The sequence below is a fragment of the Musa acuminata genome, chromosome BXJ2-3, assembly GCF_036884655.1.
Source record: "Musa acuminata AAA Group cultivar baxijiao chromosome BXJ2-3, Cavendish_Baxijiao_AAA, whole genome shotgun sequence".
Classification (NCBI taxonomy): Eukaryota; Viridiplantae; Streptophyta; class Magnoliopsida; order Zingiberales; family Musaceae; genus Musa; species Musa acuminata.
Window position 1 is genome coordinate 36,222,737 of NC_088340.1, and position 15,426 is coordinate 36,238,162.

At 36.8% G+C, this 15,426-nt stretch overlaps 2 protein-coding genes across 3 annotated transcripts; both read right to left on the reverse strand.

Annotated features, from left to right (window-relative positions):
- Window positions 1-2,218: 2,218 nt before the first annotated feature.
- On the reverse strand, window positions 2,219-4,787 carry LOC103979268 (uncharacterized). 2 transcript variants are annotated; one of them, XM_009395346.3, is made up of 2 exons: window positions 4,600-4,787; window positions 2,219-4,485 (listed from the first exon to the last, which is right to left on the reverse strand). In XM_009395346.3, the coding sequence occupies exon 2, from the start codon at window positions 4,315-4,317 to the stop codon at window positions 3,034-3,036; it is 1,284 nt and encodes a 427-aa protein (XP_009393621.2). In that variant the 5' UTR covers window positions 4,318-4,485; window positions 4,600-4,787; the 3' UTR covers window positions 2,219-3,033. The 2 variants fall into 2 exon arrangements, with proteins under 2 accessions (XP_009393621.2, XP_064956342.1); XM_065100270.1 differs by having other exon boundaries at window positions 2,219-4,488.
- A 7,657-nt stretch (window positions 4,788-12,444) lies between these two features.
- On the reverse strand, window positions 12,445-14,051 carry LOC103979267 (GDP-fucose transporter 1). Its single transcript, XM_009395345.3, has one exon. The coding sequence runs from the start codon at window positions 13,718-13,720 to the stop codon at window positions 12,662-12,664; it is 1,059 nt and encodes a 352-aa protein (XP_009393620.2). The 5' UTR covers window positions 13,721-14,051; the 3' UTR covers window positions 12,445-12,661.
- Window positions 14,052-15,426: the final 1,375 nt, after the last annotated feature.

Below are 15,426 nucleotides of genomic sequence, written 5' to 3' on the forward strand. Positions count from 1 at the left end.
GGAATTAAATAGAAATCATAATCAAATAGGACATCAAGATTTACATGAAGGGTAAAAACCATAAAATAAGTTAGAAAAAATTCACTATAAAAATAATGAATATATAAATCTCATAGTTTCTTACCCAAAACTCAAGCAATAATCATAAAAGAATAATTAGGATATAATGATTACATTATTATGCATAATATCCAAAATCTTCCTAAGTGATCACAGTAAGAATCTACTGTAAATTTGATCTAACATAAGATGAGAATATTGCCTAGATGATTGAGATTAACATTTATGTTGTCTTTGTCTTCTTTCTTTTCCTTCTCTTATTTTTCTGCCCTCAATTGGTTAAAAGAGTTAGGGTTTAAGTTAAAAGTGAATGAGTTTTAATAGTCGTAGGCTATAAGTTATTAAAGCCCACTATGGGCTGAACTAATGGACCATGTGCCCAACATATTTTCTTAGGTCTAATTTTATGGAGCTTAAATCATTATCTTAAAATTTTTAAGATAAAATTAATAATAATATATTCAACATATTTTTATAGGTTAATGTAAGTAATCAATGATGTTTTAATTGAAGCTATGGTTTGATTGAATGAAAACGAGGCACACCACGAATAATAGACATAAACAATGAGTGAATCATCTCATACCAAAACAAAAAATTTGAACCCTTAAAAGGAAGAATGAAAAATAATTATCTAAACATGAATTAAAAAATATATTATAAATATTCAAATAAAAAAAGATGGATAATTATCTATTCGTCATATTTTTATGGATCGAGATGGATCTCATATCTCTAAGGATTAAAAGAATAGAGTTATAGATAACATGTTTGGTTCATAATCTAATAACTTAAATTTTAAAGTTCAATTGATACATGACATTATACAAATCAATTTCACTCAAATTCATCGCTAATATTAAATTTATGAATTAACATAATAGCCTAGTGGTATTCATCCTTAACATGTACGTATATTATTAATTTGATCTAGGTCTAAAGAAAATTATTGTAACACTGATGTATATGAAGTGTATCGCTCGATCTAGATGGTACATATCGATCTGACAAAAGATCGATATGGACGTTACACTTGGTAGAGGTCGATATCTACCTTATTAATAATTGATTGATATACTAATATAAGCTGGTGATATAAACTATGATGACACTGTATCATAAGTCGTGTAGAGTGATTATTTAGAGTTCAACAATGATTTGTTATCATTTTGTGTTGCAGATCCGTAGACAATCAACTTTGTGTTGTAGATCCGTAGACAATTAACTTTGCCCAGGTAGCCCAATAACTCTTCAGCTATGCCAGTTCAACAAGATGGATCATCTCAGTAATGACCACCTGCTATCACCATTGCTATCTTACCTGTTTTATTTGCTGGAGGAGTCTTGTTAATTATTTTCAAGATTCTTGAATTCCCTTTGTTGAGACATATCATAGGACGAAACGAGATTGAGTTTGATGATCTGTGTAAACGTTATTTTTTTTCTTCGAAATAATAAATAGACTATTACATGTTTTGAGGAAAACTTCGTCTTCTCCTTTCTTCTTAGATATATTATTACTAGTTATGTTTATTTTTTCCTCGGTAAGAACAAACCCTTCTTTCATTGGCATTGGCACAGTAGATTACTTTTAATTATTTATTTTTAATTACTTTTAAATCTAAATCACCGATTCAAAATACTTAGATCTAACTAAAACTAGTACATATATCAATCTCTTACCGTTTAATATAAGTTTTAGTTTAGTAGTTTCACGACGATATCTTTGATACTATGCATAAATAGAAAAAATAAATTATCATCACATCAAATCGGGTAGTAATAATTTTATCCATTAAATTTTTTTGAATATTAAAGAGAACCTTTAAAGGTCCATACGTTAATAGATGTGTTCAGCATGTAATATATGCAAAAGCATATGTTTCCAAATTGTTTAGCGTCAAAAGGTCGATCAGTGAAAGCCTAATAATTTCTAATACGAAGTTACTAGAAGAATCGTGAAGCACCGGGATTTCCAAGTACTAAACCTCCAAAAACCGGAATGTACACGTAACAATTATTGTCATGATCGTGACTCATGATGGTGATCATTTGTCCATCTTTCTTAATCATACGTATATCCACTCGTCTCCGAGTCAGATCTTACATTAAATATCATATTTACTTTGCTGATTGCATTATTGGTTGGACACCAGTAAGATTTCAAACTTGATTTCTTTGATGCCGAGATGGATTGTAGAATCTTACAAAGCTGAAGGAAGAAAGATTTTATAGGTGAAGTGATGAATAATCGAACTCCAGATCGAGTAGAGTGTCGAAGATTACATGCCAAAATAAGATTTTATTAGTTCGATTTAGGAATCCAGCAACATCCCCACATTGCCTTGTTCATGAAGCTTACCTTCCGTTCAACTAAACTTTGAATGAGCGCGACTGGTTGCCTTAATGGAAGACCAAAAGAGAGTAGAGGGGTCTCTCACGACGCCCTCGAGAGCTTCCGGTGGCGATTCCGTCCAAAGAAAGCCCAACGGAGCGGTGGTTTGTAGGACGCAAGCAGAGTCCATCAGGCGAGAGAGCAAGCAGAGAGAGGAAACGGAGTTGAGATACACGTGCTGGCCAACTACTATGGCTCCACCCGCTGGTGATGGATACCATGCCGATGTCACCTGTGAGCTTCGAGGTGTAGTCTGTGAGAGACAGATTCAGGTCGGCCGGTCGCTCGACTCACATGAAAAAGATTTCGGAGGGCAACTTTGGGACAATGAATTCAGAGTGGCTGCCAATTCCTGCTCTGCTTTGCCCTGCGCTGCTCTGTGCTGTTGTGGACAGAGGTTTTAGTCTTTGGTACATAACTATATACGGGTGGGAGAGGGTAAAAAGCAGCGCTGCACCGCACGCCGCAGGACACAATCATACATACACACAGAGGGAAGAATGGGGATATAATTATCGTTGTGATGATCATGCTTGTAACACTCTTCTTGTGGAAAAGCTAAGTTGTTGTCGATGCAATCAATCTGCTTGCTCGCTTGGAGAGGAGGACGAGGAGGAGCAGAGGGAAGGCCAAAGTGACCGGGAGAAGGTGGAGGAGAGGGCGATGCCGGCCATGTTGAGGCCTTTGGTCCCGCAGTCGGGCACGGGGACGCACGCCCACTTCCTTTGAGTTCGGTGGTAGGAGAGCCATGCCAGGCCCCACGACCCCCTGCAGTTGGACATGAGCACGATCCCCACCACCCCTTCTCGCTCCACCACGCACCCCATCATCACCCCGTACGGCCGCCTCCTCAACGCCTCCTCCACCACCGCCGCCGGTGCCGTCGACGTCAGCTCCCACTCACTCCCGATCTCGCTCAGCCCCAGCAGCTGCACGCTCGTCACCACCCGCGCCCGTGTGGTGGCGCTGCTGCCGCCGCTGCCCGCCACATCCGCCGCTGCCGACCGCACCACCGCCACGTTCCCGTCGCCGTACACGTGGAACCGGTCGCTCGTCGTCATCCCCACCGGCGGTCCCCCCTGGAAACCTTCTGGAAACCTCGGCCTGTGAGCGACCGGCGGCGGCCGCTCATCTCTTCCCCCTCCCTTGCCTGCGCACGAGAGCACCACGCTCTCGCCCCCGATGTGAACCAGGTTCAGGCATACGTCCCTGCCGCCGACGTTCCCGCCTCCCGTGGCGCCCTCGCTCGCCTGGATCGCGCGCCAGGCGTCCACGTCGGAGCTGTACTCGAAAAGCACGGGGCGGTTGCCGACCATCTCGGCGAAGAGGAAGCGGAAGCGATCGGCGCCGTAGGGGTCGGCCACCAGCTTCAATCCGGCCCGCCTCCACGAGGAAGTGCCGCGCGGCCCGAGCGGGCTGGGCGGAATCCGCCGCACCGCGCGGGTGGCCAGGTTGACCACGAGGAGCTCGCGGCGGCCGTTTGAAGCGAAGAGGAAGAGCCCGCCGGAAGCCGCCAGGAAGTAGAGGTCCTCACCAGGGGGCACAGCCGGCGCGAGGATCCCGGCCACCGGTATATGGAACCACCGGCCGGATCGGTCGTTGAAGCCACGGAGTACGGAGTCGCGGGGGGGCCGCTTCTTGTAGACGAAGAGCCATCCGCCGCCGCGGCCGGAGCGCAGGTTGTACAGGCGGCGGAAGTCACCGCCGGAGACGAGGGAACCGAGGTCCCTGGAGACGGACCGGAGGCGGAAGAGGTCCGGCAGGGCCAGGCGGAAGAAGATCTCCTGGAGGAGCTCCGCCGGGAGGAGGCAGAGGCCAACGGCCGTGGTTGTCATCGCGGGGCCGCGATCGCCGTCGCTCATCTGCCGATTGCAGCGCTGTTGGTTAATTCGAATTGGCGGTGGTGTTGTTGGATTAGCTTCTCAGTAGGAATGGGGATGTTTGGACATCGAGGAATGGGTTTTAGGTGGTGGTGTATTTATATTACGGACAAACAACGATAACAACGAGAACAATAACGCCTTCTTCTTCTTCTTCGCATGAATGGAAACGAGAGAACACAACAGGGATTAGTTAATTGTGCTCACACCATCAACAATCGAACCAAAAAAAAGAAGAAGAAGAAGAAAAGTTTATGCGCTTACGATTCACATAAAAATATAGTTGTGCTAACAGAGCATTCCACGTCAAAATTCGTGCGGATGATGTCACGGCATAACTTATGCCTTGGGAACATCGTAGAGACGCAGCAGTTTGTGATGGAAGCAAGAGACTTAATAGAGTCTTATAGGTCCAGAGGAAGGAAGGAAGGAAGGAATCTCCCCCCACAATGATGCGGTTGACCTTCTTCTTCTCCAACCATGGTGTTCGTTCGTGTGCGAGTGCATGCAGCATCAGCTATATAACCTGTGGTTCTAATGCGTTCCATGGCTACAAAACACCGAGTCCGTACAATATCCAAGGGGGGATAATGGCAGCAGGGGGTGAAAGCCTACGGTGTTCTCCACAGGGAACCATTAGAATACGCCCCTTGAGCTGCTTTCAGTGGTCACCGTGGGCCGCGGTCTGTCTCGATTAAAATCAACGTATATTCTAGTCTACGGAAGGTTTGTCCTCACTCATCATTGGGATGATCGGATTTTAATGGATTCGAAGCGCTGACAAAGGATGCAACAAGGGACAAATACTAGTGGGTATTTCCATGATCCAGTGCTCTAAATTAAAAGGATAAGTTTAGTAGAGATGATGACAACGCAAGCACGCGCAGTATTATTTGGAAACCGAAGAGGAGAAACCATAATTGTCCGATTAACTTGTGATCGTCGTATTTTATAGACGGAACGGGAAGAAACACTAGTTATGTCCGAATGGAACGAACGCTGGCATCAGCTTAGGGTGATGAGAATGGTTGGCTGCTTGCGGCACGTCCATTACGAAAACCTCTCGTTGGCTGATGGTTCGAGAAGGATTAGAGCGGTGCAATCTGTGGTCGCAGTGCAGTTCAAGCAATGTTTCATGAAATATTCTATAAAATATTTTATAAAATATTTTACTTGTATCTGTTCACATATAAAAACATATTCTTAATACAATGAGGATTTACTTTTTTTTTTTTTTACCACTATCATTCGTATTTAAAGACTTTCAGTTACTAACTTTATTGTTCGGAAGGATTGGATCAATAAATATCTCCTATAACACTTTGGGAGTCTAACATTTTCATCTTAGAGATATTTTGGATAACTCTATGTATACTGAGTCTGAACCACATAAAGCATATCAAGATATTTTTTCTCATATATATATATATATATATATATATATATATATATATATATATATATATATATATATATATATATATATGTTTCAACTATAAAGTTATGATTAAACCAATTATATGTCACGCGTCTTTCGACTACTAAGGTTATTCTTTTATTCTTACACATGCGTGATGGATGCTGATTATGTTTCACTTATTTTGAAGGATTTAAACTTTTCTCTAAAATTTTTACATATTTTTTCTAACTACTTTGTGTCTATTTGTTATTATGTATTTCGTCTTCATCAAGTAAAACTTAGTTTGACCTTAGGTATGAAGCCTATATGATTCAATCCTTTTTCTTTATTATTTTTATTTATTTAGATTAAATTTTACCCACCTAGATTTTTTATATTATGTTATAATTTTTATTTTAAGTTTTTAGGTTTTTAGCAGGTGTGATCAAAGTCTATACATAAGATTTGACAATAGTACATTTCAAAAAAAACAAAGCACTTAAATAAATTTTTTTATTAGGTCGATTTGACTCATCTTGTCACATCGTATATAATTTTTTTTATAGTATCAACAATTAACTAAATTAATACAGAACATAAATATTATGGATAAAATCACTATACTTTAGTGAAATAGTTAAATCAACTTGATAAAATTTTAATATATCATGATAAATTCATTGAATAATTAAGCATTTCAATTAACTAAATTTCATCATGCAAACGTAAAGATCATCAAATAATAATGATAAAATAATTAAATCTACATATTACAACTACAAATGATCATAATGAAATAATTAAACATTACAAGTAATTTTACCTAAGATAATTCAATTTAGCATCAAGCATGAATATCATCTTTTGGTTAATGTTTTCTTTTTATATGATTCAAAACTTTTAAACCAATGAAGATAAGAATCATGACATCGAAATTAAAAAAATAATTCAAAATCTCAAATATCAATATATTCAGATTTAATCTAAAAACATAAAAATTTGTATAAATTGAATCATGACATCGTGTTGCAACCCTTTAAATAAAAGCAGATGAAGGTAAAAAAAAAATCATTTAATTTTTTATTTTAGTTTATTTTAATATCTTTAATTACTTATATAAAAAAAATGAAAGCTATAATACTTATTTATATTCTTAAATTTATATCAACAATTAGAGAATCAATAAATTAATGAGAGTAAGATGGAAATTAATAGAATTTTAATTTTTAGAAAGTGGATAAAGTTCTTGTTGATTCCATTCCTCTCTCCTCATTAAAAAAAAAAGGTCCTTAAATTTAGTTTACCTTAAGAAAGTAAATATGAATACTACTCCTTTACATGCTTTATTGCTCATGTGATCTAATTTTGTTTCTGAACATATTCTTTTCTTTCGAAAATATGAATTGATTGATCTATAAATGATGTCATCTCTTATTTATAGGGACCATTAGGATGCGACATAGGTTGATCTGATTTATCTTTGAAGCATAAAGATATGAGAAATAGATTTACATATAAAGATCTAATAGTTGGATTATAAGGTGCATTTTGCAATGTCGATAAGGCTAGCTCATAATGTGTCTGTGAGGAATAGATCTACGTGTGAAGATCTAAAAGTCTCATTGGGATTTATGGTAACATTTCTCGAAATGTGTGGGTCAGTAGGATTATGTTCACAGAACCACTATTCTCGGCTCCATCACTTTTAGAATAAGTCTAACAAATAATAATCTTTAGTCAACTCAATCCTATGATTCCAACACTTGCAACCCTTGAATCATGTTTTAATACTATAAAAAGATATCACATCTTATAAATTAATTTTTTTTCCTTTTCTTATAATACAGAAATGAAACACCTTTCCATAGTCCACATTTAAATCAATAGTTTACATCATTTTATTAAAAATTAAAAATTTCAAAAGTTCATTATAACTTAAACACTATTTCGAAACAAAAGGAAGTAACTGTAATGCTTTATTATCATGCATTAGCAATATTGTAGTCCACCTGAACTACTTTAAAAAATAATTTAGCAAATATGTTGAGTACGAATCCTATAAAATAATTATATATATATATATATATTCATAAATCAATTATTATATCAATAGACATTAATGTTATGTTGATTCTCTGTTAATAATGAATATAGATACTTTATCATACAATATGATAACTATATTCTTATAATAAAAAGATATATATTAATTCTGAACAAAGGATAAAATGATGTTTGTGAAATACATTCTTATTAATAGTAGATGAAGAAACCGTCTATGCACTACATCAATAGCCCAATAATCCTCGAAAAGAATAATCCTATCAATATTGAACAATAATTCTTTGTACAATATGACATGTCATGTCAATTTCATAATAAAATAAATTCATTAAAACATCTCGAAATTATTAATAATCCTTCAAACATCAATATTGTAAAAGACTTAATAATTAGTCTTGAATTGAATTGAACCCTAATTCAATTGAGTTAAATTAGACTCAATTTATCTATGATCTAATTAAATCAATATCTATTTTCTATTGAATCAATATAGAATTATTCTAGACTATCTAATTTAGACTCGATTTAGTTTAGTTTCGATCGAACTGAGTGTGAATTTATCAAAATAATATGAGATCATCTTGAACCAATATAAACTAATCAAACTAGTGGGATGGAGCCCTATTTTACCTCAGTCAATTGCTCAATATAATATATATTAGATTTGAGACTAATTCAACCCAAAACTTAAAATTATTATATTATAGGTTATATCCATTATACGTAACTTAAACATTCTAATCCCCAGTGATACATCACCATTCTCTCGATTCATCTTGTTCTATCTCGCACACAAATATTCGCAATTCATTTCAGTAATAATAATAATCCAAAAATTAATTCCCCTCACTAACTCTCTATCCCAAAACACTGAAGCATATATCTTTAGTGAGAGAGACAACGATATCAACTGCACCTATTTCCAGTGGCACCACCGGACCTAACTCCATTCAACTGTTCATTTAAGTGCCCCTTTGTCAAGTAACAATCGAGTAGTAGAGGAAGTTGGAGACGCTCTACCAGTTCTTATCTTCATGGTGACCAAAACAGCAGGTCGGCGAGAGCCTCCATGACTTCCTTTCCTCTATGTTGTCACATCTGCTGCTTGTTTAGATTGCTAGGATCCAAGTGGGGTGCCCTTCGACATTAACTTTTGCTAATGTCGGAGTGCCAGACTTTGTTCTCTCTAACTTGCAGCAGACGATTTAAGTCACAATAAATCAATCGAGACTACCTTTGAGTTTGCTGCCACCATTCCACATGAGAAACTATTGGATAGTTCCTTTATGTTCCCGAGTGGGCATATTTCGGTCATTACTTAGAAAACTAGAAGGGAAGAACAAAGGAAGAAGCAAAATAAAGAAAAAAATATTTCAGTAATTTGAAGGGATAATTATCCATCTTTCTCTGGAAAACAAAAAAAGAAAAGAAAGATAAAAAAGTATGAAAATTTTTCTTTTCTATATCAAAATTTTTAATTTGAATTGATGTTTAATCTTGCGTATATTAGTCTTTACGACTAGTTTATTTAAAAATTCTTGGCTCGATATAAGAACCAAAATTTATAAAAATAATAAGTATATAAAAAATAAATATTGATTATAATTACACTTATCCTTACCTACGAGGGAAGATCATTAAGTCAATCATCAATAAAGATGTTGAAAATATTCATACCAAAAATAAAAATAAAAAAACATAAAATAATCTTGTGTTGCAAAACTTTAATAGAGTCAAATTATACATACTAAATGAGCCCATCACTATCATATTAAATCAATATATATGTTAATATTGATTAATTTAACTTACTCTTCATTCCACTTAAGAATTCTCAACAAGAAACTTAAGACACTTTTCTTATTTGGATCTATAGAAAATAAGAAAATGAATAGATATCAAACAAGAAAATTATCTTGTAACATCTTATTAGTCTCACATCGAAAGTGGATAATGTGTATGATTGACTTATATGAGTTTCATGAGTGTACTATGTTAACTCTTACTTAAGTATTTTGGTCTGTGGTTGAAGGATCAAAATGGAGTTATTGGCCAGTTAGCTCATCAGACTCGGATCGTGACATTTGGTATCAGAGCCGATCTAACATTTGGGCATGGTAAGGGAGCTCGAGTAGGAAAGAGGTTAAGATTGACTTATAAGGACATGATGAATTTACCGCAAGATTTGCTCACTTCTCTTCATCCAAACAAGTCATTTGTTTCACAATATAAGAATCCATGTTGATCGAAGTAAGCTTTTCATTCTTCTTTTGTGTTTGTGACTGTGTTAAGAGGACAACCACTAGCCTCATCCTACCTATTCTTAAAGGGATAGATGTGAATGATTTGATGGAGGCATCATGACGGAGAAAGCAGTTGGATGCTCACAACTTTTGGTCCTTCTCGATTACCAGCCAACCAACCAACCAACCAACCAACCATTTGGATGGTTGAACACTCAACAATTTATTTTTATTGCATATTATCATGATATTTACATAAATGGATTTCTTTGATGTTTTACAAGTATAAGTTCCTCGACGACCGGTGATGCAAAGATTGAGGGCAAGAAAGCGACCCACATGGGAAAGACATTTAATGACATGGATATGACATATATATATATATATATATATATATATATATATATATATATATATATATATATATATATATATATATATTCTTGATCCTCTCAACATGAAAGATAGTTACCATAAGTCACTCTTTCAACCAAAGATTGTTTGATCCTAAGACAAACTCATTTTATATCATAAGTCGTGTCCGTGGGTCATTATTTGGGCCCAAACTCCATCCTTAATAAGTGTCAAGCGTCATCATATCATAAGTCATTATTACGTGAATCAACTTAAGTTATATTGGACTACAATTTGTTCTATCTTCTTAAATTATATTTTTTTTTATTAAAAAATATTTTTAAAATATTACAAAATAATAATTAACCTCAAATCATTTTTTCATGAATTAATTAATTTAAATTCATGATCTCAAATTTAAAACTAATTAAATAATAAAAAGTTATAAATAATTTCTTAACACATAAATATATCTAATTAAATAATTATTCTAGTATTATAATTTAATGATCATTATTTATTAATCATAATTTAAATTAAAATATTATTATGCATCATACAAATTATAATAATTTTAATTTTAAAATATGTATCAAAGTCGATAATATCAAAAAAAAAAAAAAAGATCCTACCTCTCCTCAAAAATCCTATCATCAATTCTCACGTTAGGAAGCTCTCTTGAGGATCCTGCTATCAGCTCGATGAGGAATGAGAGAGGGAGATCCCTCCTCGAAAAGTAAATAATAATTTATTTATTTTAATTTAAATTTATTTTTTTACGCATAAAGATAAAATTATAATATCTAGTTCTTATGATTCACACACAAAAATAAAATTAAAAACCATATAACTCATTAGAAAATGAATCAACTAATAACTTAATTGATTAACTAAGATAATCAATTTTAATCATTTCATTAACCATACTATTAAAAAAAGTTAATAATTCAAATATAGCAACATATTATTAGAATAATTTAATTTATGTTAAGGAAGAAAAATCTCCGGAAATTACAAATATAGCTCATATTCTTTTAACTATTGTGATCCTCACCTCAATGTTAATATCCATAGCGATAGTTAAACTTCAAAATGATACTAAAAATATAAAATATTTGGAGCTATATATCGGAACCCTTTACAATTATGATTTGACTTTTTTTTTTTTTTTGAGTCTAAACTAACAGTGATTAACTAAAAGGATTTATCTCTAATTTGAAGGGAATTATATAATATTACTAAATTATTATTGAGTGGACTTTTTACAATGATGGATAGTTTTAATTGCAAATGATTTATAGTCATCAAATTTGACTTTGTGAAATTATTTGAACGTGTCCTGTGTTTTTCAGAGAAGAGAAGTCATTAAGTATTTATAAATTAGATGAGGCAAAAAAATGTCAATGTTCTATCTCCCTTCGTCACATCTTAGTTCGAGTATATCTCATTTTCTATAAACAATTATATCAGAGGTTTATTTATCAAAACTCTTATAATGATCAAATTAATATGCGTTCGCAAGCATCTAAGGCTCATAAGTGTTTATTAGTTTACTTTAAATAAAAACATACTTATTCTTATAACTATCGATTTAATGAGAGAATATACTCTTGTATTTTATTGATATGTAGCATGTCCAATAGATATTGATTGGATTTCATATATCATTTATCTCGAAAGGAATATGTTATATAAATAAACTATCGCAGTGCGGTCCGCTACATTACAACTGGACGATTTGAATTAGTCTATGAGAACTACTAAATTAATATTCCATCACTAATTTGAGTTTAATATGACATATTAAATCGATGATAGATCATAACACTTTGGATTATCTATTTCCTAGAGAGCTCCTAATGGACCAGCCCACCACAGACACATTCTCGGCATCACTCGAAACAATGGCTCACACAAACTCAGGGTTTAAAGGGGAGTGAGTTTGATGTTATACTCCCAGCTAATGGTAGTAAAATCTGTGAGAAGAGTGCCTTTATTGCCCGAAAGAAACTAAGATGGCAAATTGAACTGTGCAGAATTGCATGTGCCTTTTCACAACGTTTTCTGTGTTTCTTCACCGATGGGATTAACATACAGCAAATGTCAGCAGATCAAGAAGACCACAATGTCCAATAGATGAGCAAATCAAAATGTCATGTGTAATCCTTAACAGGACACACTTCATGGAGTAGGAATAAGAGGAAGACTATGCCTCGATCTATCTTGCAGTTGCGAGACATACATACGCCGAAAGAGAAAGTTATCTTCAAGGTTTCTTACCAGACACAGGCATCTCTATATCTTGCTCGACCTTGTCGGAATCGCCGTCATCTTCTTCTCCATTGTCTATGAGCTTGCTAGTCTCAGGGCTCTGCTTGGATGGGAAGGAAGCGGATCCTGTGACGGATTGCTGATAAACAACACCCCCTACGAGAGTGGAGAGCAGGCAAGCCAAGCCCAGAGGGCTTGCATGCTTGTCCCAGATCATCACGTTGACAGCAACGGTGAGGAACTTGTTGGCCACGCCGGTCACCGTAAATGCCGTCGCCGAGATGGCTCTCCGCGTCGCAAACCCGAAGAAGCTGATGAGCAACCCAAAGACGCAAGACAAAGCTACCGCGACAATGGCATCCAGCTGCAGCCACTCGCTGCCGGAGCTCATCTTTACGGCGGTGAAAACATCGGCGTACTCCCCGGTGACTATCCAGAAGACAGGGGACATCAACAAGGATATGAAGTTATTGTAGAAGACGAAGCCCCAGGTGTTGAGGCCGAGGTGGGTCACCATGTGCTTTATGTAGACCATCTCCGTCGTGATGGTGACCAAGTAGGCGACCGCCCATGAGTAGGCGGTGAGGGTGAAGGCGGAGTCGGTGAGGACGTACCCCACGGCGCCGCCCAGTATGATGACGAGGGAGAAGAAGGTGGACTTGGAAGGGCAAGGCTGCTTCCTGAAGACGGTGTCGGCGATGGCTACGAGCAGCGGAGTCAGGGATCGGAAGACGATGAAGGTGTCGACGTTGGCATGGCGAAGCAGGTTGGTGTTGGTGAAGATTGCGAGGTAGAACACGGCGGCGGCGGGCAAGAACTTCTTGGCGTTGTCACGGGTGAAAGGATCGTGGTACAAGACGTCCAGTTTCCCGAGAACCCACACGCCGAGGGCGGCAGTGAAGTACTGGAGTGCGGTCAACAGGCTGGGGTAGCTGAACTTGGTGACGGCGTACTTGTTGATGATGGCAAGCAGGCTGGAGGAGAGGGAGTATCCCACGACCAGGCCGGCCGTCGTGAAGTACTGCTTCGAAGCATCAGCTGCAACCGCGGCCATGAGCTTCTCGATCTCGACCGATCCAGCCTCCCTCTACAAGCCTAAGAAGAGTCGACGGAGGAAACCCATCACAATTCAACAAAGCCCTTCGAGATGGCGATTAAGTATATTAGGAAGAGAAGAATGGTGCGCGGTTTCTCGGATCTCACGTCTCCTTCACGCAGAGCCTTAATTAGTCAGCAACGGCACGATCGATCGATCGATGTACATCGATACCAATGACCACGTTCAATGGTGTGCATTATTTAACATGAAGAAGGAGGTGGGAAGACGAATTCCCGCTGCTGCCAACCGAAGGAACCGTGCGATCCCGTGGAAGCACGACCTACTCGCCGCTGGAAACCATGGCATCGGACGGCGCGATGGGCCACCTCGGGCCGTGGGCGGAGACACTTTAGTGCGACGCCACGCGACGGTAGGTGGTGGAGACGACCCCTGACTTCAGTTTGTCTTGTTGTGCAGGAGTCATGGATTGAAGGCGTTACCTACGCAAGGAAGACGTGCGGGCACGTTAATAAACATGGTGCGTCATCGAAGTCAACTCGTAAGGTTTCTTAGATGCTTGTTGCAGCTTGTTGATAGACCAATAGATTAAGGGGAATATAATTCTTTCTTCAAGATCTGCTGCCTGGAAAACGAAGAAGACGATCGATTGCATGCGTTGGATTCGATTTTCAAGTTAGTAGAAAAATAATTGAGAAGGTTTTAGAGAGTTTCATACCTTAAAGAACATCTATTTATAGCATGTGTTGATGTGGTGAGCATTCTCCATATCAGATTTCACTTCAAGGATATTATAAGTTTTGATTTGCGTTGATATGGTGAGTATTACGGACTTGTTTTGTTCATTTAATATAACATCCACATGTCGGTAGGAAATCTATGGTTAAGATTGGAGAAAGGAGTCTTCTTCCTTCGTCTTTACATGTAAGATTCGTGAGAACTTTGGATGGTTGCTGACACATGTTCAACTTGGCGTTGAAGATCGCCTTACGATAGTTCAAGCATAGAAACAAAATATAAATCCTAAATATGACCCATGATCACATAGATTTAGAAATTATCAATGAAATTATTGAGTTTGATTAGGAGGACTTTGGCTTATCACTCAAGAATGATGATTTATGAATATATTTGATGATGTGAAAAGTTCATCTTCAATATAGTGAAAAAGGGGAGGATCACCTTTTTGACCACTCATATTTATACTCGTATATTTCATATTACTAATTTAAGTGTCAAAAGGATTAGGTCAAGAAATCTTTTCCAACCTCAATCTTTGTACAAGATAACACGAGTTATGTGTTTTCATCTTAGATGTACCTCAAACAACCTTACACATATGAGCTCAGATCACATTGAGCTTATCAAGATGTTAATAACTTTTTCTCATAATGAAATCTAAATAATCTTAGCATCATTAATCAAGTCTCTTGCTGAAAGAAGTCTTGTTTATTCTTGAGACGTATTTTGATATCTATGAGAAAAAAAAAAAAAGTAATGAAAATTTAGAAAAAGAAGATGCTTGGTAAGAATGAAAAAAGAGATTTTATGTGAAATTTGCCCAAATATGGGTTTATGATAGTTCGATCGGCCTTTCACATTCGAATAATCTCTCACGATTTCATATATTATTTTCATGAATTAATTATCATTTACTTTGACAATTGCTATAGTCTACTATGAAGGGACTAATGTATCTTTTC